General features: G+C 39.2%; 1 protein-coding gene across 4 annotated transcripts in view; it reads right to left on the bottom strand.

The window, feature by feature from the left end:
• Nucleotides 1–18,046, bottom strand: part of MYZAP (myocardial zonula adherens protein) — a 55,297-nt gene extending 37,251 nt beyond the window's left edge. The window contains exons 1-4 of one of the 4 annotated variants that reach the window (XM_032194620.1): nucleotides 17,992–18,046; nucleotides 12,467–12,556; nucleotides 3,596–3,754; nucleotides 946–1,038 (exon numbers count right to left, since the gene is read on the bottom strand). In XM_032194620.1, coding sequence (XP_032050511.1) covers nucleotides 946–1,038; nucleotides 3,596–3,754; nucleotides 12,467–12,556 — 342 coding nt within the window. In that variant the 5' untranslated portion in view covers nucleotides 17,992–18,046. Of the gene's footprint in view, nucleotides 1–945; nucleotides 1,039–3,595; nucleotides 3,755–12,466; nucleotides 12,557–13,212; nucleotides 13,511–17,525; nucleotides 17,646–17,991 lie in introns of those variants that run through there. The other 3 variants (XM_032194622.1, XM_032194618.1, XM_032194619.1) reach the window with 3 other exon arrangements.
• Between the last annotated feature and the right edge of the window lie 8,525 nt (nucleotides 18,047–26,571).

Below are 26,571 nucleotides of genomic sequence, written 5' to 3'. Positions count from 1 at the left end.
AATTAATTCAGTTTTCTCTCCTTCCTCTCAAGTTGGGGTGATTTTTTTATTATTATTATTTTATTTAAGTATACTACTTGCCACAGATTTCTGTTCTGTGTTGTGATCTCTATGCATAAATACAGCATGCAGGGAACAAACAGTCTCCAAATAAGACTGTCTGAAGGGCACAAGACAGGGTCCCAGACCCTTAAGAGTCAGGCTATGTTTAATTGTCAAAGCTTCTTCTGAACCAGGGCTGTGAATAACAGTATTGAATATAAATTCCACAGCAGGTTTTCAGGGGAACTTTTTGGAACTAAGAACCCAGCTTAAATAGATGAATAGCATTTCTACACACTGCAGCAGCATTTATTGCTAAAGCACACATCAGAAGAAAGGTCATCAAATGACCATCACAAGGTTCCATTAAGAACCAAAAGGTAAGTCATTTTAGGAATGCCATGCACTTTAATACTCAGTAATATTACTACTTCTTTTACTATCATGTTTAAACAATAGAGTCAGTAAAACAGAACAAAGTCTGTTGATATTACACCAACTTGAAGTTGCACGTCACTCATAATTATAGAATTGATATTTTTCAAATCACCTGGCAGATGACTGCTCCAAACACCTCCAATAATTCCTAAATTGTCTAGAATGAGCATGCACTCAGATGATGCTATCAAGATTGTTCTTCTATTTCCAAGAAACAGGCAATTAATTCCATATGCAAAAGCATCCCTGTCCTACTTTACCTTGCTGGAGGGAAAAGGTAGATAAATAAAAGAAGGTAAATATGTCACGTTACAGAACAAACCAGAACGGTTTGAGATATTATTTCTGTTTTTCTAAAGCAAAATAAATAAATAAGTAATTAAAAAAAAAAAAAAAGAGAGAGAAAAATGTCTCTAGATAGTACAGGGACAGTTATTCTTTCCCTACAATTGAATGCATACTTACTTTCAGTTCATTCGTAAGCTGTTGTATTTTTCGTTTCATTTCATCATATTCCCCATACATTTTCTTTCTTACTTTTTCCAGAGTTGCTCTCACCTGGTGTTAGAAAAATCACATGCCTTATCAATCAAACTTACTGATGATACTGTTTATACTGGGACACAATATTTTGCTCCTATATCTTTTACTGTTACTTTTAGTGATGGCCATTATTAATCTAACTTTTTTTCAATAGTCCTTTATACTTAAGACAAGAAGTTAAGTCTTAAGAGCTGTCTACATAGGAATGATCTATATAAAAGTCTCTGAGTAATTCTAAACTTCTCTGTACACACTTAAACACTAGTAAATTAATAATTTAAATGAATTTCAATTATCCATAAGTCATTCTAACCTAATTTGATGGCTAACAGAACTAAAACTAATTTGAACATACAACGTTTTCTTTCTCAAAAAAGCATCCACACATGGATTTAATACACATTCATTCTATTTAAAGTGTTTAATTAAGTTTTCACTGAGTGTCCTTTGAAGATAAACCCTTTAGTTTCACTGCATTTGGACTTTTATAATTCATTTGGACTTTTTCATAATTAACTAAACAATATATTAGCATAAATTTACCAACATAATTTCAAACCTGAAGAGTATTTGATTTTATTTAAGAACTACGGATGTAAATTATGTCTTGCCTTTCTAAACAAAAAGTAAAAGAAAAAAAAACAAACAACAAAACATGTTAGAAGCCAGCTTGGGTTTGCATGCCATTACAAACATGCAAAGAACCAATTTTCTTAAGAGCACACATTGTAAACACTATTTAGACGTTCACCTACAGTCTACCTTCCAGCTATATAATTCAGATCTCAGATTTTTATTTTTTTTCCTCCCTGCCCTCAATTGAACACAAACTGGCTGCAGATAATCTAGGGCAGTGAGCTTACCTTACCTCTGCATAGCTGAAGTGAGACTTGGGGAAGGAAGGAGGGGAAAATATCAAGAGGAGATATTTCTGGAAGCTCTGTGGTATACACACGCCCTCCCAGAAAGAAGGGTACTGGCCACCAAACCTATGCAAGGAGTGGGCACAAGCCTACTCCCAACTACTTGCTCCCTTTAGGATGAGAAACACAGAAGGAAGCTGACTCCTGCACTTCTGAAGGAAACCCTCCTTGTCCTGTTCCTACACACGTGCATGCCCCCCGCAAGGTCCAAGTTCGACAAAAGAAATGATCAGCAGTTCTGATGTGGCCCACCATTTTTGGTCTATTTAAGTCAGCACATATGTGGCACAAGCTGAGAACTTTTATTTAAGACTCTACTTTTAAAGATTGAACTTATCTGGCAGGCCAAAGTTCACAAACTAGCATAACTGAACGTAGCCTCTAAAAGACAGCAGTGCAAGGGTCAGTACACCTCTTCAAAGGGCTTTCCCACATTTTCTGAAAGCATCAGTACCCTGAACACAATGCAAGACATGCTATTGAAATGCCCTGACATTTCCCACCACGCCACAAGCTGTGGCATTTGCAATGAACAGCGAAGGAGAGGGAGATGGTCCCAGTCCAAGCAACCTGCATCAGGTATCAGAAGCAGTGCAACCTAGGAAGCTGCATCATGCTGTATGCCAAGCCACCCATCCCCTGGCAGCACTTCAGCAAGGTAGATAAACTACGTAGGCAGGAAAAGAGCAGCCAAAGCAGCTCACATGCCTTGCCTGCGCAGCAGTAGCGACGTATCCTAATTGGCAAGTGCAGGAACTGGAGAGTGTAAATGCTGGGAGCTGGTAAACTGTGAGTAATAAAGGAGAAAAACAAGTCCTGATAGCTGAAGACTAGGCAGATGCTAGGAGTACACATAATTACAGTCTCTTACACTGCTGGCTTAACTCGGTGCTCCTCCCTTTTATAGCAATGCAGTTCTCTTGCACTTGAATCAGTGTAAGATGATAGCCACTGACCAAGAGTAGATGGAAAGAGGTCAAATTATTTGCTCTGGGCTAATTAAGGAGTTATTGCCAAAGTCTGACACACAAAGAGATGGTGAGTTTCAGGCACAGAAATGAGCAGCGTCAGAAATGCATTTTTTTTTTCTTTCAGGAGAACTCCTGCCAATTACGATAAATGAGCATGCACAAAGAAAATAGTACAAAGTCATCCTTATTAGGCTGACTATTTTAAGACTGCCCCAAGACATACCCAAGTGATTTTAGTGTATCACCTAATTTAGGAGCCTTTCCAAAACTGGGATGGGGGAGGAGAAAGCAGAAGAGAAGAGAGTTTATCCTTCCAGGTGTCTGCTTACATAGATTCTCCTGTATCACACTGAAAATTTTGAAGACTTCAGGTCAGGGACCCCAAGATCTGTTTGGCAAGTTACTTGTCCAGGTTCCAGGTGCATCCCTCACCTCAGTCATCGAGCATTAAGGACTTGAGTTTGAAACATGTAGCTCCCAAGTACCTAACGGGTGTTTTTGTTTTGTTTTGTTTTTTAAACTTGAGTACCAACAAGGCAAGCATTTAACTTCAAAGTGGGTTCCTGATTCCAATTTGGATGTTGGCCTAGATGTCGGTTGTCCCATGGTCACTCACAGCTCTACATGAATAAATGGAAGGGATATATGACAAATTTTGAAGCTGAAAGAATAACTCACTTCTTTAATGTAATTCATCTCTTCTTTCAGCTGATCAGCTGACCAGCCATAAACCACCATTTCTCTCTTATGGTTGTTGTCAGTCCGGTGCACGACGCCATACACCATTCCATGAGAAAGCGTCCCTGGAGACATGCCATTTGGTACATGGTAGAGCTCCTTAAAAACAAATAATAAATTATTTTAAAATCAGTTCTAGAATAATTTAAAAACAAAACAAAAAATACAGTAACATGGGACCAGGAGAGACAGTCAACTAGAGTGAAAGCACAGCAGCACCTAAGAATACTAGTTCCCAAATGTTTTGGGGCCAAATTGTCAACCTTCATACTTTTGGGATGATCAATAATCAGTTCATAATTGACACAGATGATACAGGTGTCTAATTGCCATTGACTTTAATAGAAGTGGTATATGTACAGTCAGGAGCAACAGATTGGATTAGTGCAAGAAGAGATGGGGGCACAGGAGAGAGAAAGCTACCCTGGCTTATATGCTACTTTTCTGCATTCTTCTAGAGTGTTATTAGCTTTCACAGTTTCCCTTTAAATTCTTGAAAAGACAGAGTTCCCTCCTGCCCTCTGCGAAGTCCCTGCTGTGCAATGTATCAAAATTCACAAGTTTAATAAAACTATTTAGAGAGTTCTCAGATGAAACTGATATTGCAACTTCTGAGCTCTTACACAGAGCACAGAAAATATCATTTTATCTTGTAGATAAACAATCTAGGATTTTAGTTTACATTCTAGGCTAAGGACCTCCAAAGCAATCAAACATCCATTTCAGTGTTGCATTTCTCTTCCAGAAATTGTAGAACTGACACCGTAAGAGCCAAAACAATGTTATGAAACACAGCATCCACATGAGCATTTCCGTGTTATGAACTATTATAGGAGGACAGAACTTCAAGCACAGATCTTGGTTGTTACTTGACTGGCAGCTTTAAAGTGCCTACATTTGTTATTTTGGCAATCTGCAGAAGTTTATAAAAAAAACACTTGTGATAAATGTCTTATTTTAAGGTGCTCTTTGCAACAGACTCCTCTTATTCATCTCATCAATATAGGTAAGAAAAATACTCATACAAACAGTAGGAATCATTTCCCTCAGCATGTAAATAAATATCTGCAAGATGAGATGTAACCACCCATCCTAACTACTCACCTAGCCTCCCTTCTAATCAACACAGAGAAATATACTTCTGTAGCAATCACCCGAAATAAGTTGGACTCCATAAGTACTAATTTATCTTCTTGTTTATGAAGAATTTAAACAACTAGCTCAGATGAAAACATCCACGTTATGGCTTTTTAAACTAGGGGGGGAAATAATATCACCTAACTTTGGATGTTTGCACATTGGGAATCTAAATGAATGATTCTTTGTGAATATAAAGTTAGAAAGATACAATCTTGAAAAACAAAAACAAAAACAGCTGTTACTACTTAATTTTGCACGTTGTCTTTTAAAGGCCAGTGATAGAGATAAATTACTTACAGGTAATTTCACTAAACTTCCTTTCTCACAAAAGATTTTTCCCAGGATGCGGATAAATCTGACAATATTTGCAACATTGGCATTTGAATATATTTGTTTTTGTTTTGTTGTTCAGTAATGACACAGCATGAAAACCTACAGACTTTGAGAGTCTATTAAATCTAAGGAGCATCTAAATGCTGTATGTGATACCAAACAGAAGCAGGAAGAGATGAAACTCATCATCTTGTATCCACATGCAACCGCACCCCAGCTAGTCTCCAGTTCGTACTATGACAGAGGCCAATGGTGATATCTGCACTCTAAAGCAGTAGCTCCTTCAATTTTTAGCAGCCAAACCAACACAACTGAAGTGGCGATGTAAGGATAAATATTTCTTTGTGTAGGTTAAAAAGGAACAGGAATATCTATTTGGATTAAAAGAAATGGCTAAAGATGGACATCTGTTATACATGATAAAAAGAAAGGTGCGTTCCTTCTGCATGGCACTGACTGATTTTCTCAACATTGGAAAACCTTTACTGTATCACTGATGGCTTAACCGTTTTGCTGAAACCCTGTATGTGTGCATGCAGAGCTGGGAGGGGAACAATCATGGAGCAGACACCTGATAAAGACAGTTTCAGGCAAAGAACAACAAGGCTACAAGTAATCATTTAAAATGAATCAATTAGAAACACCTAACGGAAAAATATTGAGCCACCAGTCCTACCAATAACAGATACAATTCTGCAGTTTGAAAACACTATATGCAAAGCTTCATATCCTGATAACCAAAAGTTACATAAGTACCTCTTTTTTTTTTTTTTTTTTTCCTACTTAGGACGCATAATACAAACAAAAAAACTAGACCTGATTTTTTGAGAGTAAATAACACAGGAACTAGATGGGGACATGACTCAAAACTTTAGTGTGTTTACTTCCAGGGTTGTACAGTTCCTTTGGTAGTTTCATCTCAGCTCCTCCCCTGCATCTGGATAAAGGGATTACATACAATTTTCCATCTTCCAGATAACCACATGAATAATCACTTTGATTGTTTAGAAGTTGCTAAGGCCCCAGACATTGAATTTATAAATCCATACCCTTTACCAGCTCTCATTCATTTTTTATGAGGTGAACAGCTGAGTACCAGCAACTACTAAGATCCTTTGTGCCTCTGAAACATTAGCAGAATTGTTTAAAGTAATATTGGCAGAGTTCTGCATGAAGGTTATGATCAAGTCCCTTATTTCTTGAACATTGTAAACACATTCCTAAGGAATGCTTTAAAGGATTTTGCCCCTCTAGCAAAGACCAGCAGATTCAGACACTAGGTTTGCAGCCAGAGAATCACCCATGACACTTAAATATTTCACAGATGAACAGACTTAAATTTACATCATAATGGGCACACAATGAGCATCATAAGTATGCACAAAGCCAGACTGGTTTCACTTCTCCAGCAATAATAATACACTTGTCTCCAGTCTATATCTGCACAAGCCTCCCAAAATGTCTTTGTCACTTCTTTCAGATTAAAACGAATCTCCATCATCTGTTGAGTGTTCCAGTTCTACTACGTGCTATTTACAACACAGGATATTGCTTTAACTTCTCATTGTTTTCCTCTGTCTCCCATACATATCCACTCCCACTACTCATATTTTTCTGACAAGGTCCTCGCCTCTCTCTAGTTTGATCTGCAGTGAGGCATCTCAGTGATGATAACAGAATAAGTAAATACATGCAAGTATTTAGAAGCAAGTAGATACTGTAAAGTTAACCAGAAAAGTACATAAAGCTGGAAGGTTTCTTTAGTTAACCATTGCTTTTTAAGGTCAGAGTATCAGCCAACTCCAGAGTACAGGGAAGCTCTTCCTCCCTCCCTGCCTATGCACTTGATAGCACTGGAACAAAACCTTTTCTAAGTGCAATGTGTTGCCCCAAAATGTGCTGAAAACCCCTTCCAATATGACATGCTTATCTGAAAAGGCAGACGAAACTCAAGAAACTCATGAATATTTCTTTGTGGCTACAGTCAATTGTTTGACAATCCAAGTTAACAGCAACAACACATCGTGTTGCTGTACATGAATAATATAGCAGCTTCCAGGAACATGCTTTGGCTAAGTTGTAGCAATAGTCATGTTGCAGTTGGCAGCATCACACAGCATGTCCTAAAGAAAAGTGGACTGTGTTTACTTAATTAATAATTATTCAATACAGAAGCCGACACCCCTAGGTTGCAAAAGTCTTGATAATTGCCATGCATCCTGTTTATGTCTACGTTCAAGGAAGTAGCACAAGCAGCACATAACGTAATATGAAGCAAAGACACTATAAAACAGACTCATATTTAAATATGATTTGTGAGCTGCTTTTTGTACCGCCCATAGTTTTATTAGCATTATGTAAATGACACTGAGGGGTGACTTCTTCCAAATCTGTCTCCATCAACTTTTTAAATGCAAGTCAGGTACCCCCATGCTTCATACTTTCTCACCGCCCAGAAGCTGGAAGCAGAAGCCTAGATGAGGTGTCTTATTTTGAGGAAAAAGGACACTTCGTATAATAATTTGCACAATTTCAGAGGTAGTACACACATGGTCTCGAAATTTTACTGTGATCTTCTGTTTATCAGCACCATCTAAAAACTTTTCTTTTAACCTACAACTTAAATATTTAGGTAATGTTTTATCTGTTCCTCGTCTGCTGCATTCCAGGGGGGTTCTGAAATATCCAGTTATCTTTTGTGTGCTCACTGTGTATACAAAGAACAAGAGCATTCACATCGTTACTTAGGTTACATATTTTCTGTCCAGTAAAGTGACACATTTACAATACTGAGTTCACCAAGCAAAGTTACTGTGCTCTTACAAAATGCAGCAATGTTTTCATATTTCTTCATATTCCCCTACAGCTTATGGAACTCATGTTACTTTCTGGGATGTTTCATATATAAATAGTATTAAAATATGGAAAATATGCCAAGACATAGACACGAGCATTCTTAAACTCATTGATGCTAAATCAGTAGCTTCATTGAACACATTCAAATTTTTAAACTCCTTGATTTTTATTTTTTTTTTTTAGAATTTAGGTGCCTGCCTCATAAAACAGAAGTAGCAGGCATTACACAAAGTCACATCTAATCAAAGAAATCTGTACCCAGAACACCAACATTTATATGCTAAGAAAATAAGATACAAGAGAGTAGTAATCACAGAGGTCAGTGGAACTCTTTCTGTGGTCTTCCTGTAGTGCTATTTTGAATGAAGGAGTTGCTTAAACAGCATTTCCAAAAACAATGAATTTGTGCTGGAGAGGCTGAGAAGCAGCCACCTGTAACAGGTGAACCACATTTGTTATGTCACAACTCCTGATCTGCTGCTGGGAGTGGGCTGGCAGCCACAGATCAGCAGAGAAAATAGGCACTGTCCTAGATTCAAAGTGCACAACAGCCTCGTGTTCATTGCACTCATGTTCTTTGATCCAGCCCTGACACAAGTTTCTGCTTGGTGTTCAGCATAATACACTGGAGCAAATTCTCCTTCTGGCTTCCTTACAGTCTACATTTTTGCTGGGAGAAAAATGTTTACTCTGTTTTTGTATTCCTACGCAAGAAGCAAAAAGGGTCTCACCTCTAGGATGTGACCATTTAAAAACGTAATTAAAGAGTTTGAAAATATATACAGCCAAAGTACCAATTACAGTTAAGATTAAATGCTGTTCAAACTCTGTTGAAAGCCACAGAAACAGGGAAGTGAGACAAATTTTTATTTTTTATTATCTTGTCAAAGTGTCCAAACAAACAAACAGATCTCTCTATACATATCTCAATATTCTGCCCTTGACCATCTAACTGCAGCTTCCAATGACACTTCCAAATTTAGGCATGAGAGCCAAGAAAGGGATAGATGGATAAAAATAAGCCCAGGCCCAAACAGAGACAATACAATTGTCTAGTAGCTCTTTATTATGCAAGACAGAACAGGCCTCAGGACACACAGATTTTGCATACAATCTGACCAGCACAATATTCCATTGTACTTCACGGTGAACTAAGCAGCCTCACACCACTTTCATCCATTGTCTAATGTTAACAGTAGAAATATAACAAAATTATGATAGTTTCAGATACTCTATCTGAAGTGCAACAATTCAGAGATATTTAGCAGTAAGCTTTTCACCACTAAAAAGCAAACCAACCAACAAACCTGTACTGGTGTCTTCAACTCTCACATATTTCCTTCAAGGTATCATAGCCTAAATAGGAACACAGAAATCTGGCCTGGCACAAACTCTCTCTTCCTCCGTTTTTTAAGATCATCCCCTAACCGTGTACTATCTGCCAGCCTTTCACAGAAGACAGGGAGAGGCCATCCTGCTGCATTCAATGCCGGCAGTAATTTTCTTGCAACAGAACTGCCCGGCTCTGTCACTTCCTTTTCATCTCTTGCAGTGGTTCATTTTTATTTACTAGTAGTATAGCAATAAATAAGTCAACCTAGAAACATAATGTGCTGATATAGATTTAAGGAAATACTGCATATATCTTGGACTAAACTTTCACTACAATGAAAAAGGCCAAGGTAACATCTACTAACATAACCAATGAAGAACGAGTTCTGAACTGACAGTGAGCTCCAAAACAAAGTACTGGCAGAATCACTGCTAGCAAGCCCTTCTGTACAGTTCACTAGCTGATTCTGTACCTGACACATCTCCTCATGGTACCTAGTCCCAGAAAGTATAGAAGATTAACACATGTGCGCCAGTGCGCCATCGCAATGTCACATCGGGGCACCTCAAAATCACCTCCTTCCAATGAAAGATTAGAAAGAGAAGATTACAACCAAATGTCACGCCATGGTATATTTATAGTTTTCTGGCATTCCCTGTGACACAGCAAGGTCTCTGCTCTCCTTCCTCATCAGCGGCAGGCTGAGTCAGGGAAGAGTCTCTCTCTCCAGCACTTGTCCTGCCAGAACAGGAGAGTGCCCAGCAGCCAAGCACAAAGTGCCTGATCTATCTGAGCACTCCAGCAAAGACTGGATGATCCCACAGGTTATGGAGTTTATTTGTGTAAGTCACACCAGTGCTTTGTAAATATCAAAAATAATTTCCAAAAGTTTTTCCTTTATATTTATTTTCTTAACACCCAACATTTAAAGACAGCACAGAACTCTAGCTTCCAACAAGTCCTGCTCTTCAGTTTGAATCTTGGTGAAGCTGTATTTTTTAACATTAAGTTGTAAAGCAGAAAGCAGAAAACTGAGCAGTTCTCTAATTTCTTTTTATTACCCTTATTTCCAAAAGAGGGACATAGTTCTTATAGCACTGTGTGAGTATTACCTAATATTTGTAAAATTCCTTATTCTCAAAGTGCTTTATGGAATTTCATTAACAGAGTCAGTTGAACATGGGTGGATCAGCAGAGATATCTGATCACTGCTTTCAGGAGATTTTGTGTTTTTTATTTTTTTATTTTTTTTTAATATATTTTTTTTAATCAAGTCTGAAGTAAGATAAAACTATCACAGTATGACTAGTCAGGAATCTTGTATGCACCGTAAGTTACTGTGTAACTAATGCAAATATATAAAGCAATACATTGCATAGACAATACAAATCTACAGGTAATAAATTACCTTCTTGTTTCAGAGGCATGAGAAAAAACAGTTCATGATCAGTGATTTATTGTGGCTGCTTCTACACCGTAAGATTATACAGTTTATAAAGTATGTAAAACACAAGTAGATGGCATAATTACTCTGTATTTTTTAATTGCTGTGACACTGAATAATTAGATCCCATCTGGTTCTGAAGACTTTATGCACACTTTTGTATACGTACTAAACTTCAGAAAATTACTCCGAACATGCAATAATTGAACAATACATAACATTTTTGTTCCCATCTAAAAGGACCCATCTCCTAAAAACCACTGTGCAGTATACTGGAATGTAGCATGAGCTGAATAATGTACTTATTACCTTTCATATCTTCTTAACATTCTTTGATATAAAACCCACTTGGATTTATGTGTATTAATACAATAATTACAATACAGTTATCATTAAACACAGAGTCTCACAGAGAAAAAAGAGTAAGTCACATAAGAAAGTGCCCAAGAATTGTCCAAGCCCTAATCATTTACACTTCTTTCTCATTACTACACTACTCAGCACAGTAAAGTGAGTAAGTCATGAGTCAATTTCTATCCTCCTCGAAAACAAACTTATATTGCTCTTAGGGCAACAGGCGCATATGTTTAAGCTAGACTAAAGGTTTCTGCAAACAGATACAAACTGACAGAGAACTCTAAGTGGTGGGCAAAGATACTCTAACTGCTGCAACTAAACACCTCTGTACAAAATTAATTATCACAATTTATTGGTGGCCTTAATGTAGTTTGCATGAAGGCCTTTTTACTGCATTCTGTAAATAACATCTACAGATCCTCAAGGACCTATTACTTTGCCAGAGCAGTGTATGAAGATCTGAGTGTGTACAGGATTTCAGCACAACAAATGTCTGATAATGACTCTTTATTTTGACCATATTACTTAGCATTTGTTTTTTTTTTTTTTTAAATGTTTGTATTTCTGTTTCATTTTACTGTTACTTTTGCTTCTGAGTACCGCTACAAAATTATTTCAAAGAAATCCTATTGTTGTATTACTTCTTATTGTCATATTGCTATTCAGACATTTTACTGGTTAAACAAGACAAATTAAACACCTATCGCTCTGAAATAGCTCTTAGAGAACAAATTCTGTACCAAAGCAGCTGTAAGATTTTTTTTTTTTGAGCATACTACTTGCTTCTATGAAGAATTGCCCTTCTAAACCCTTCTACATACATGACCTTCAAATCACTTTCACTTCAAAACAACCTTGAATTCTTTGTTTTTTATTTCTTATTAGTATACCACTGGTTACCAAAATCAGCTGACACAGCAAAGCATCCAAGCCCCAGGCCAGCCAGCTCCCCTACACGTTAAGGACCAAATCTTGTACACTGTTAAGCTTATGTGAAACAGAAGATCTTCTTCAGTCTAGGATCAAGATCCTGCTTAACACAAGACCCTGCTTGTTGACAGCAGTTTCCTACTCTTCCTGCTATACAAATATTAAATAATCAAGTCTTAAAAGTACCTTGGTCACACATCACCTTCAAAGTTTGCATTGTTAATCTACTATTGTCCTTCTATTTTATATGCAGTTTTCCTGTCCCCACCTCAAAGCTCACAGCTGATTTGCTCAGCTTTCGCATGTTCCTCAGTCTACCCAGACGATCTGGTTCCCAAAACAACTACGATCAGCTTTTGTGGATGTCTATATTTACTCCCTGTTTACACAGCGTTTAACTTTGATTGCTAAAACTTACGTTTTTCTTTCTTTCGGGTTCCTTTGCTCCCTGTTCAGGCTGTGAGCCTTCATCAGGTGGCACTGTTAGGCGTAATCTACAAACATTCATCTGAAAGAAAAACAGAAGTTTGCTTTTAGTTTAAAGAGTTACAAAAATTTTATTTTAACAACTTGTTTTGCAATATGAACTGTACCAACTTTTGGGTTTTCATTTACTATTTTCTACCTTCTGTCACATATCTGACAAAGAAAAAAATTATTTGTTAAAGGCTAGAGTTTTTTTTTTTTTTAGCTGGTGAGAAATAATTCAAGGGCGTCCCCATAATTACATACCTGAAATAGCAAAAATCCATTTTAATCAACAACATGTTCTTATGTACTCATAAATGACATTGAGAGCTGAGATATCAGAACACTGAACATAATTTCCTAGTTTCTCAGCTTTGTTTGCAGATTTGGCATACTTTTAATCTTCAAAAGTAATTATTTAGAGACAAAAAGTGCATTCTGGAGTGGATGCCCCTTTTTTAATCAGTACATATAAAAATATTTGGTTCTAGGGTACCTCATTACTGGAATTCCACTGAATTCAAACAGAAATATTATTGAAAGATGTTACATACAAAGCTGCTTATAAATACTAAACATAAAAATGCATCACAGAAAATTTAATAAGTCTTGTTTCCTATCTGACTTCAGAAAAGTCATCCTATTGCTGGGGAAACAAAAATGTCCATAAAAAGATCAATGTGAAATATAACCTACTCTTTAGCAGGTTACGTGTGGAGGCTACTTTGTTTGTGCAGAGGGTTCCTCACTGTCAATTCATCATTAAGCTGTATGCTATCAACTCTGTAACAAGAAGCCTCATAGAAAGCAACAGAAGAAACAAAGCTTAGCATAAAAGTGGGTTGGTCATGCTTTCGTATTTCCCAAAGAATTCTGAAACAAAGAAACACATTTAAAAATGATGAGTCCTTGCACACTGGCTTTAGACACTGACTGAGTGTGCTGAGAAGAGAATACCATTCTTCCCTTAACTGCAGAAGCAGGAAGTGCTTCCCGCTTACAACGAAATTATCAAGATTTATTAATAATAAACTCCTCAACATTGGAGCTCATTGACTCACATGGTAACTAATACCATGTTTTCTCACCTATTTGAATTTCTCCTTGCTCTTTCTTCCTATTAGCTTAGCAAGGCTTTTTCCTCTAAAACATGAGTGTTGATAACAAAAAGGGAGAGTCTGGCATTCTTCCATGTAGGCAAACAAAGAAAGACCAGACTCATAAATAGGAAATAGGACTGAATTTGTGCTGTGCTGTGCAGGAAGTGATAGATGAGGCCAAATTTTCCCTACAGTGATTTCAGTGAAAGAAAATTGGGTTAAAAGAAATGAAGGGATTGTTAGGATAAAACATGAGAAATACCCTCAAAGAAACAGAAAAAGATACTGACTGGCAACTCAATGTGAGGAGAAATGAAGTTGTATAAGATTCTCTGAAGCTGGCAAATGGATTGCCTGTTAGTCAGTATAGGACTAATTATAGCCAACACATTTATAGATTCACAGTGCAGTGATTGTAAATAAGCAATTATTCCTGTGCATGTACACCAGTTAGTGAATCATGACTGCCTGTCACATTACAGCGATTTGTGTGTTACAGGGTTACCATGAAGGAAATCAGAGAAGCCCAGTACAGAGAAAAAGTAAGTTGTAACAACTAGCTTGGAAACATAAGGCAGTAGCAAGAACTTGCTGCGACTAGGAGCACTCTACAAAGGATTATTATTTAAACTGTTTTTCTTGCCCTTTTCTTTTCAGACTGCCTTCTTATTAACTCCCTGAAGCGCACTTTTATTCCTTTTCCATTTTCTTTTTTTTTTTTTTCCAAGCTACCGCCAAATTATTAAAACACCTCGAACAAGTTCATATTTTCAGCAGTATTTCTGACACAAAATGAAGATTCAATGCTTCACTTTGCCTGCTGCACAAAAATGCCAAGCAGAGGGTGGCATTAGCAGACATCGGAGAATTCCAAGCTTGGAGTCACACCCAGCGGGGCTTGTGCAGCAGTGGCAAAGTACCTCCCAGTTTTGAATTCCTTGCTAGGACAACCTTATATAGGCTGTACTCTTGTCATTGTTTATAACAATAGCCCTACCACGGCATCCCTGGGGAAAGAGCAGCAAATGTATAAATTCACTCCTCCTACTCCTGGACCACAGGTGATGTACTCTACCTAAGGACGGAATTACAGACCAATCTGTTGAAATTCAACAACGCTATGGAGATCAGAAGGGAAAAACAACAGGTACCACTTTCCCTTCAACCTTCAGAAGCAATGGATATTGTGTCTATAGTGTTCTTGCTATGTAGTGTTTCCTAAAGAAACACTCTGTTGGCAACTTTACGAGACCAAATGAATGAGCAGGTTCACATGGAAATCACAGCTGGCCCTCCCCTAACAGTAAGACATGGCTGAAGCGATGACTTAAAATGGAAATGAAATCCTAACAGGAAGAGCCTCGACTCAGTGCCAAACAGTGGAAGAATAACGTGCAACTGAGGAAGAAGCAGTAATTTACAGAAACAATTGGGTTTTGTAGGGAGAAACCCAGGAGGAGAATGAAAGAGAACTCCACTAGCAGGGGAAAAGCTGTGATTCAATTTCCTTCAAATGGTAACTGACAGTAAGAACAAGCAATGAAAAACTGAGGGACAGATGTGGCTTTCACCCTACCTTTATGTCACCAACATTGCAACTTTGTGAGCACAACTTCTTTTTAAAAGAAATAGAACGCGTGCAAGCATCAAGTTTTCTAGACTATCAAATTTTAGTTTGGTTTACAGCATCAGTAACTTTGACAAGCCAACAAAATAATTTTCATCATGCTGGCATTTTATGCTCACTCCTGGATTTTGACACCAGCAACCCACAAGCAGTATTTCCAGAGCGCATCTGACATCATTTGCAAAATGAATATGCAGACAGGAAAACAAAGACTGTAAGGTTCACCCCACCACAACACCAGACAGCAAAAGTTTGCTGACAGCAATGGAAGTTAACAGGTGAAGACATAGTCTTTTATACAGCTTCTAAGAAGCTAGTGGGACAGCATAAGTGAGAGGTGCTGCAATATGGCAGTTAAGAAAAAGCCAATCTAGGTTAGTTAAAAATGTTAAGAATTCATGGCCCAGATCCACAATCCACATTCATGTTTACCATCCTACTCAAATCACTAGGGTGCAACTTAAGATAAATACAGATGACAGATTCAGTTTGAGCAATGTTCTTCAGACTCTTCTCCCCCTTTTCCAAAAACCAAAACACCCAGAAAGGGATTGACCATAGTTAACTATGTACTGAAATAATTGCAAAGCTAACGTTGAAATAACGAGCATTGGTTTGATAGAACAATTAAAGTTACTAGCACAGCAATAGAAAAATAGAAGCTGCTCTATTAACAACCACTCCCAATTTAAGATTTTTACAGTACCCCCAAAAAGGAAGATGTGGTTCAGTATCAATCTTAACTTCAACTTTGGAGTTAACAATACCAGAATCTATTTTCAATGACCAAAAATCACTTCCTTTGCCTAACACCAGATATCAGTTTTAGAGTTTTGAAGGTGAGAGCAAAAATAAAGTAGTTTTTTAATTTCAGTCGGTCTTAAAAAGCGAAGAAGAAAGTACTTTCTCTGGTCATTTATCTGCTGATTTTAAGTCTGCTTCATTTAGGAAAACTCCACTGTGAGACTGCCCACTCCACCACAATTAAAGGACACTTTTCCTGTGACCATAGGCATGCAGGAATGTGACACACATCTTTCATTTATTCTGCAGTTATTCTAACTGTCTTCCTCCTGTCTTTCAATAACTCATTGTATGGGATGCACATTTCCCTACAAAAGGAACAGCAGTTTCCCTATGGCTTTCATTTGCAAATTAGATTTTACCTGTTTATTAAATAAAGTTCATTTTACATTGTGCTTGGCAAGTACTTCCTGGGCATGAAAATAAGAAAATTAACACCTGAAGACAAATTATCTTACCTTCAATTTCTTTAAGAAATACTAAAACAGAAAACTCAATGGGAATGTGGTAGACGTACTGAACACAAGTATGATTTCCCAGTCATCCTAAGTTTTCCACACGCATGAACAATTTTATTTTATTATCAACCTGAAATTTTGTATTTCCTAAACCAAAATTAAGAGTTACCATATAGAGGTCAAAGATGTATTTTTTTTTCCTGTGGCAGAACCTACTTGCATGCTACCACATGAAACATACAGCAACGTGACATTCTTTGCTGTTTTTATCATCCCTGAGAAACTCAAATTTTTGGAGTGTCAAACCCATGCCTAAATATTTCAAGATGCATCATGATCACAAAATTGGAATTCTTTGGAAGAGCGAGCTTACCATTTGATTTTGTTAATTTATTTCTTTACCCATAGAACGTGCAGCCCCAGTGATAAGTGTGGCTACTGCTGCGCGAGGGGACTGTTTAGAGCAGGGTGGCTGCAGAGACACTGCTGGCATATCTGCCAGAGTTTTAACAACTTTTTAGACATGTTTCCCAGCAGATCAATTCATCAGTGTTATTTACCTTAGTTACAAAACTTACAAAAAGTTAGTAAATCATATTTCTGTACCTGAACTGATTTTAAAAGAAATGACCTTTACCACCTAAACCACTACGGCAAGCTTCCTCGTGATGGAAAGTCTCGGCGGGCAAGTTCTCAGCTGTAAATAGGAAGACGCATTTCACAGGAAAAGAGTCTCTAACACATACCCAGCTCCCTCACAGGTTTCCAGAACGGCCAGGGACCGCCCGGCGCTAACAAAAGCCCAGCAGGACGCCCCAAAGGCTCTGCCCTTCCCGGCACCTAGCAAAGCCGCGCAAAAAGACGTTTCCGCCAGCTCCGCGTGAAAACCCCGCCAGCGAGGAGGAGAAGAGCCAGCGAAGCGCTCCGCCGCCAGCCCCAAAGGGGACGGAGCCGGGGGGCCGAGCCCGCCGCCTCGCCCCGCAGGACCCCCCGGCCGTCCCCCCGCGCTGCCCCGCGCACCTTCCTCCGGGCGCGGCCGCTGTCCCCGCCCGGCCTCCTGGGGGTGGTGGCGGTGACGGTGAGCCCGGAGCTGTAGCGCAGCATCCCCGCGGGCCGCCGCTGACTGCGGCTGCCTCGGGCCGGCGGCGCCGCTCGGCTCCGCTCCGCCCCGCGCACCCCGCCGCGGGCGGCCGCAGGGGCCGGGCTGCGCAGCGGCTGCCCCGGGCGGGGCGGGCCCCGAGCGGCGGCCGCTCGGCTACCGAGAGAAACGGGCGAGCCCCCCGCCCGGGGGGAAGTCCCGGGAGGGGCCGGCAGCGGGGGTCAAGGCTCCGGTAGCCGGCGCCGAGCGCTCGGCCCGCAGGGAGGTGGGCGAGAGCTCAGCCCCCGGGAAGCGGGGGAGGCACAGCCCAAGGAGCCGCTGCTGTGGGGAGCAAATACACGGAACAGCAGTTCTGAGACGGGTTATCCTTCCTCTCCCTGTAATTACCTGGGAATAATTAAGACCACAAAAGAGCACGCTTATGGCTATGTGGTGTCCTTGCCCACTAAGATGCTAAGGAGCGTGCTGCTGCGGCTCCGTGCTGCTTCCCGAGCTGGAGAAGGACAAGGAAAGGGAAGCAATTTGCTGCCCGCTCTCGGTGCACAAAGTGTCCGTTCTCTTCCACCTCTCGGTTCCCTGTCCCTAGGGCAAGACGCTGAGCCATCAATGTGATACGATCTGAGGAAGAGAGGAAGAAAGTGTTGTGCAGGCCTGGAGGAGGGAACGAAGGGTCTGCACTTCGGATTCAGTCTTCTCTCTTTTCCCAGCTACTGTTCTCTTCTCCCCCTGAGGAAGGTAATACAGCACCAGGCAATGAGCTAGAACAACCACTGGTATTTGGATTTCTCGCAAGTTGGGCTCAATGTTACGTCTACTGTTTTGTGTGAAGATGTCCCATGCCCACAATCACGTTTCCACACAAGTCATCCATTGTCCTAACTCACACCTGCTTTCAGAGGGGGGTTGCAGGTGGAGGATCCCTTTCAATAACAGGGATGTACTTTTTCAGAAATGTGTCACTTTCTTGCTGGGCTGTCTCTCAGCAGCGGCCACTACTTGTTCCTGGCAAGCAGAAATGTCTCAGCTTAAATGCTGGTGTGCAGCCAGCTGATGGCCTTCGTGTGGTTTCAGCTGGGAAGACGTTCACATACCTGTGAAGTTGTCCTTATTAGTGAGAAGCCTTCAGAACTTCATTCCCCTCTGAGAAAATGTGTGTACACAGGGCTGTCTAGTCATTGCCAGGCACAGACAGAACTGCTTTTCCTGGCACAGAAACTAAACTTGCACCACACTAAGGGAAAGGACCTTTCTTCCCGTGCCCAACAGTATGATGAAGTGAGGTACACTAATCTGGTCTCCGGGAGAACTTGCATGATCTGCATCAGCTTTGAGAATTATGAGTAATTTGATGGAAATCTTTTTGGTGCAGATGGACAGAAAAGACTTGTCCATGGGTAATACAAAGACCAATAATACAACTCTAGTGCTTAGCTTTGTCTAATTTGCTAACTGCTTTTCCTATTTCTTAGAAAATAGCAGCAGGCCATGTCTGCCTCATATCCCAATATCTCTTTCAACTGGGGGATCTTCTGCTTTTGGGCATATCCCCAAATTAAAATCCTCTAAGAATAACCTGTATGCACAGTTAGTAATCTGCTTTTGTTTGGATGCTCTAAGAATCATCTCCTTCCCTTTCCCCAAATCAGCAAGCTGCACAAGGGTAGTGAAGAGTCTAACTCGCTTTCTACCTTGCTGATTTAATTGGCTGTGTATCCTGTGCACCCACCTATAGTTTCTTCAGCCATTCTGCAGGCTGCGTGGTCCTATGTGCATAGTAAACATTTGAAAATATCTCAATCTCTAAGCTCTGCCAAGACAGAAAAGAATCTGTAGAAGTGAGACTCAAAACCAAACAAATCCAAAACAAAACAAAAACCACCAAACCATACCAAACAAACATCTCTTTGCATGGAAGCAACATTTGGAATAGCAACTTTCTCTCCCTCCCCAAAGCTCAGATACACTACAGAGATTATGGATGGAGCTGCTGGTATTGAAGGAACATCTGGTACCCCAGGTATGAAATAAGAAGCTCAAGAGAAGATGTTGCAGAAATGTGAGACATACATAGAAGGGCTGCAAAAAAAGTTCTAAGTTGCAGGATACGCTGCTTACAAAAGGTATACATGTTCTCAAAAAGCAGTTGGATAAACTCACGGAAGACAAGCTACAAGGACTGTAAATCACAAATATATCTATACAACTACCGACTGACTCAGGAGGTCCTTGAATTTTAAGGTTTGTTTTCTCTCTCACCCCTCATAGAGACTTAAGTCAAGAAGTGACAGGCCATAGACAATCCATTCCCTCTTTCAATCACTGAGAGATGAGGGAGAAACATCTGCTTGGTTTCAGCTTGGACCTGTGACCCTACCTGGCTAGCTCTGATAAAGTCTGAAGTAGATTTGCCAGGATTTACAGCTCTTATTCCCTGCAAGGGTCATAGCACCCTTCTGCAGGCACTTCTTGCTGTCTGTGCTTTGGACATGGCACTAACTTACAGAAACAGGATGGGGGAATGGAAAGCAAATCACCACTTGATTAGTTTGACTAAACCAACACTATTCTTTGTATTTTTACACTTGTGCAGACTGCATAAAACATATACACAGCCATACAGACTGCTCAGACCCTATACAATTTGGTGGCAGAAAATAATCTGACCAGGATGGATGAGCTTTTAGTTCAAAACCTTCCAGTGCTTTGTGAACGCAATGATCCAAAGGAACAGCAGGTTAATTACAAGCTGACACTATAATGTGAATATCTAGGGCAATACTTGTTGTGAAACAGCTAATGTGATTATGCAGAAACTGTTTAAAATTTGAAGTGTAAGTACCTTTTTTCCACCAGCATCACTCGTCTAGGAGGTAAAAGGCCGTTATGCTGCAGGAGAAATGAAACAGTGTCACAGAAACAACAGGCCTTTATGTTAAAAGTCACAAAATGAGCAACAGGACATACAATACATGGAGTAGGGAATAGGTCTCCCCTCACAGAACAGCAAACTGTGTCAGCAATACTGTTGGACTAGGCAGCCTGGCCTTACCTTAACAAATTGCCTCAAAGTGGCCATGTTAAAAGGCTCATTTTTTTCATCAATATCTTCCCTCCATCTTCAGACTAACAGCTGACAGAGTCCAGATGAAAAGTCCCAGTAACACCTTATCAGCTGGAATATTAGTCCTGTGGGACTGGGGAATAATTGTGGAGTTACAAATTGTGCAAGAACTCACACAAATGGTCATTAAGGTTATAAATTCCCATTTGTATTGCTACAAAAATGAAGTGTTATAATTAACTTCTAATAGTCTTCACTTTCCAGAGGGATTAAAATCTGTTCTGCCTTCTTCATCCCGAAGGCATGAAACCCATTTATAGCAAAGACTGTCAAATGGACAGATGCATATAAAATATTTCAAAACCAGACTTGTTAAGACCCGTGGGCTTGATCACCTATTTTTCATCAGAGCTGTTCTTTTTTTTTTTTTTAAATTTTATTTTTTTATTTTTATTCCCCCATAAAAAACAATTCCATTGTTTTTTATTATTTTTATCCCCCGCCCCCGGCTAGCTTTCACCTTTGTATTCTATAGATAAGCACTTAGCTCAGTATCATGTAACTCTCAAACTTTCTTTTTAGGGCATTACAGCTAGCATGAAAATGTTGGCCTGTTAACAGACATAAAACAGCTTGTTTGGGGATGGTCATCTGAAACTGAGCCTCCAAATTCTGTAGTTGTAGGCCTCATTATATGCAGTATACAAACCAAAGTATAATATTGTACAGTTCTGGTCTTGAGCAATATTTGTATCTTGCACTGGCAAATATGCCTTTGCTACATTTTGGAGCTAGTCTGGTTTGCAGTTAGCCTTTTGAAGTGACATAGCACAGCTATCTGAATATCCAGCTTGGTTTAGCTACAAGCATCAAATCACTTCTCAAACCTTTTGACATAACTGTTTGCTGTCACATAACACTCTCAGTACATGGCAACTACAGGATTACTACAGAAGCTCAGAACCTCCCCTGCTGATCTCAGATACACACATCTATAATTAGGAATTCTTACACCAGGAGTTTGAAATGCAAAATATATATTTTATTTTGCAAAGCCTTCAGTACCCATTTTGTGTGATTATTTCAGTTACGGTTGAACTAAATCAAAAAAGAAATTCCTAAGTTACCTGCAATAGCAGCTCAATTCCACTTTTACTGGTCATCAATCAGTGACTATCATTTCAGTAACAGTTTTTCTTTTAATGCTTTCTGTTTGTAGTTGTTTTCTTACTTCCGAATTACAATTCATCTTCCTGCTGAGGTTCTCAAAGTACTTTTTCAACTATGTATCAATGAACTCACAGAATCCTAGATAGCTCAATAAATAAATAATACAAGGCAATGGTAACTACCATTTACTGTAGAAGAGAGAGAAAGGACAAAACAGAATGGGTTTGTCACTCAAATTCGTATCTGGACAAGAATGCAGAACTGGCCATCAAAGCTAATTAGGTAATGGTAACATTTTTCAGTCACTAACTCTTTGGTCTCTAGGTAGCACCACCTCCCATTTTGCTGAAGCATGTATGGCATCAGTTCAGTTCTTATTCAGCAGAAGTACCACCCCTTGATTCATCTTCACCATTTCCTCTTTCACACGAGCTTCCTGTTCAGTTAGCATATGGTCACAGCCCATTGCAATGTGCCCTGAGATGGATACGCAGTTCTAGAAGCCTGTCATTCTTCCTTCAGCAGTAGGCTTTGTTTTAGTCAGCCTATGCTATGCAAGCAGGACAGTTCAATATAAACATCACGTAAAAATAATGCAGCATAGGAGTAGCAGCATTGCTCATGCAGGGGTGTGACTCGGCCAGGTCATATAATTGAACTGGTTAAGGTAGGTAGGAGAGCAAAAAACAGGCACGCCCACCATTAGCACCACAGTTATATTGTTGGGTAGTTGCTTTTAAAACTATTCCACTCCCTAGAGATGATATCAAATGATAGATCTCTTCCAAAAGGTTATTATTTTTTTTTAGTACTGTTATTGTGGCAGGAAACAAGTAAATTTTAGAGGCAGAGGTAAACTATGAAGTACAAGTTCTACAGATGAGAGCAATGGACATGTTTCAGGGACCGAGAGTGTTAAAGACAGGAAATCAATACATATATTTTGTTTCCAACTTGCAAAGGGGAAGATTTTGCCTTAGTTCTTCATTTCTCCATAGGAAATGAAACAGAAGAGGAAGAAGGGGGAAAAACTACACTCTGTTCCATTTTACGATAGAAGACTGGAATAAAAAGTAGCAGACTTCAGCCCTACTTCAGGGCAGAGGATGATGGAATATTTTTCTAATCAATAAAAGCAAACAGGCATTTTCTTGAGCACCTGCACAGGTACTACAAAAGTTCTTCGTTGTCTGGCTGTGCCTGGTTTTAGACCTGGTTTAAGGCCTCCATTCCTCTTTCCCCATCTCAGAATGATGCTCATGGTGCTTTAGCAATTATTAGTGATTTTCGCAGCCCATTGCCTGTTCACACCCAGAGCTGGCACATGCATAAAAGTTGTGAAGTCGAAGATCTCATCCTCTTATTTTCTTTCTAAATTCTACTAAAATGTTTATTAGAAATCGTGTAAAAAGAAAATAAGGTGGAAGGGCAGGAGTTTTAACCATAAAATACCAGATCATACTGATTCTTGGTATCAGGCAACTATCATCAGGAAAACTTTGGTCCCTCCAGCCCTAAAAAATATTCTAGTGGACCTATCTGTATCTACAGCATAAGGACATTGTTTTTTTATCCCATCAAGAACTGTCTACTTTCCTCTGCGCACAAGCCATTATAGTAATCAAAAAAGAAGTAAAGTTATAATTAATACAGAAGATATCATTGGGCCTAACTGAGGTGAAGTTATTAGGAGGGAGTATATAGGGACGACTAAATAGTTAAAGGCACTTACTAATAGCTCAATCACAGTGACTAAATATTACTCAGGAAAATACCCCTCTAACAAGAGTCCCAGTCTTAGGAAGGAAATGGATTCACACACCTGGCCACTTATACATTTGGTCATACACTGTATCTGTGAGTCTGGATGGCCACTCCTCGGATTTCTTGCCTTTCTTCAGGCCTCTTCAGCTCAGGGGGAAGAGCACGTTTTTCCTTCACCTGTATATGGTTCATCATCTAGTTAGCAAGAATGCAGCTGACAGAAGCATAATTCTGGGTCTTGTTCACAGAGCAAGAGATGTGAATTATTCCAGGAAGTCACTTTCAAGAAATATTACAGCCTTTAAAATGGATGAAACTGGTATCAGTGACCTGAACCAGTACAGCAGGATTTCCTGACATTCTGCCTGTCTGATGACAATGTGAAATCCAAGTAAACCTGTGGCTTTTGGGTGACAAAGGCTGGTCTACAAAAGGAAATTAACCAGTTTGCAAGATTGCTCATAATTCAGAAATGAAGTTTCTATTCTTAAATTAAACTGTTTCCTCGGTGGATTTATTCCTATCAGGTTTCTCTCTGCAGAGAAAAAAAAACAAAAACAAAAACTTAGCGAGTACACTATCAAAAGACCTTGCAAATGACTCGAGCCATTAATTTCCATGGAGTTTTGACTTATTCTGTAAATTTATTTCAATAAGGAGATTTCGAAGGAGGAAATCTCCACAAAAATATTTCCCCACATTTCAAAATGGGCCTACATTTTACCTCTACTTGTATCGAAGAAAAATGCAAAAAATATGCAGAAAGGAGTGCTCAGTAAGTGACTCTATATTACGACAAACTCTTTGCAGGCTCTGAGGAAGGCTGCTCCTCCTTTGCATCACTCTACTCCATTTTATCTTACTCTTTCTATTCAAATGCCTGAGCCCTGTCTCTAGTGCTTCCACCATGCTTTTGTAAAAGGATTTCAAACCATGTCTGCTGATGAAGTCTTTAAGTTTGCCAACCTAATTTTAATAGTATACATGTATACTTAGTTTTGTAGATATACAGTATTTATAAAAGCATGATTAATGTTGACCGGAAATTTGAATTTCCATAATTAATTGTTATCCTTTCCCTTTCTCATAACTTCATCATGCTCAGCCATTTTGTTGCACTTCTGGCCTATCCAGATTATTTCAAGACGTTTATTATTATAGGTTAATAGAACAGCATCCCCACTTCTGGAAATCTTCCAAAGGTGTTACCTGAAAGCTTCACAAGCTATCAAACCATCTGGACTGCATAACTAACACAAGAGAATCTATTAGTCCTCCTTGAGTTGGTCTATAGCTTGCCCAGGCAGAATTTCATCTTCACCTGGCAGAGGGAAACAGAAAGGGCATATCTCTAGAAGTGTCTTTAAATTCCTCCCAGCTGCACACTTGCTTTTTACAGAAGTATTTCAGCATGGAAAACTATCACTAGAAGGTTTCTGTATTTATAACAAAATGCACCTTCAGCAAGGAGTGTTCTTTTCCCATTAAAATTGTCTAATTCAAAGGTTATTTTCTCTTAATACACACATACACAGTCATACGTGTAACAGTTGATTAACTGCATCTTTTAGTTAGTACAACTTAACCTTGCTGATTTTAGAATTGCAGTATAAGCAGAGAAAGTGGGTAAAAGAGGGGTATGGAGAGAAATGAATACCTAGAACAGCCCTGTCTGGAACACCTATTCTCCCTGATACAGAACAAGAATAGAAAGACACAAAATATCGCTAAAAGACAATTGCCCTACTTCTAACTCTTATTTTTACAGGCATCTGCCTGATAATAACCAGAAGTAAACGGAGGTGCTCTGGATATTAATGTGGGTTAATAGAATTAAAGTAGTACAAAAGAACTATCTTATTGCTTTTTATAATTAACCTGGAGGTCCATTGCCATTGCAGGTCACTGAACAAAGAAGTTGCTAGTATTGAAGGAAGGAGGTACATACGTATGTACAGGATCAGGTTTGGGTCAGACAAAACCAGTGAACTACCTAGCATGAATTCAGTCCGAGTTATCAGTAAGGTTTACCCACATGGCTAGCAATTAATAAAGAGACTGATACTAGTCTCCTGTGACACAACTGACTTCAGACTACGCAGCGGAAAGAGAGGAGGGGATTTGCCTTCCTGAGGGGCACTGGGAATTGTCCGCTATTGAAAACAGGATGTTAGACCATCACTCCGTCCCTGGAAATTTCTATATTTCTAACTTTTAACAAAGGACTAATAGTAACACCAGGCCCAATCCTCCTGCCTCTAAAGTCAATAGCAAAATTCCCAATAAGTTCTACAGATGTTGTACAGAGACTATAATCAAGTAATACATTAATTGCATATACTGGATACATAGAAAGAACCGTTGTCTGTTTATTTTCTAGCTTGGTTTATTTGAGCAAACCTTCTAGGGGAAGGTAACAAACACCAGAAATCATCTTCAATCAGCTATCCTATGACAAACACTTTACTTTTGCTAAAGTGTTAGAATGCAAAATACACCAAAATATTCTGACTGCAGACAAGCTAGCAGGCTCTTAAGAAAGAATTTTGATACATTTCCAACTTCACATATTACTGGAGTTATAGTATCTCTATGAATTTTGGGGTTCTCTTCTGTTAATATACGTTTGGTGTTCTGTTGAATATATTTAAACAAAAAGATCCTGTAGAATTAACCATTAGACAAAAGTGGTTGAAACAAACTCTAGAATTGTAGGCCCACTGAGCATTTCTGTCCCCGTCTTTAAGGTGACAATGTTGAAACAGGTTTCTCAATAAAATAGTGTTTTCTTTTCCTTGACTCATGATAGGGGACAGCAGCCAATGTGTTCATAAACCACAACTGAAGATGAATATATAAAGAACGCTTTTGGGGTACTACAATGGTTGTCAAAACCTTCCTGTATAATACAATAACTTCTCTATATAAATCTGTTGTAACTATAAACAGTATCTCACCCCGAGATTTAGAAT

This window comes from Aythya fuligula, chromosome 11 (genome assembly GCF_009819795.1).
Source record: "Aythya fuligula isolate bAytFul2 chromosome 11, bAytFul2.pri, whole genome shotgun sequence".
In the NCBI taxonomy this organism is placed as follows: Eukaryota; Metazoa; Chordata; class Aves; order Anseriformes; family Anatidae; genus Aythya; species Aythya fuligula.
Note: the sequence above shows the minus strand (reverse complement) of the source record. Positions and strands in the feature narration are given on the sequence as shown.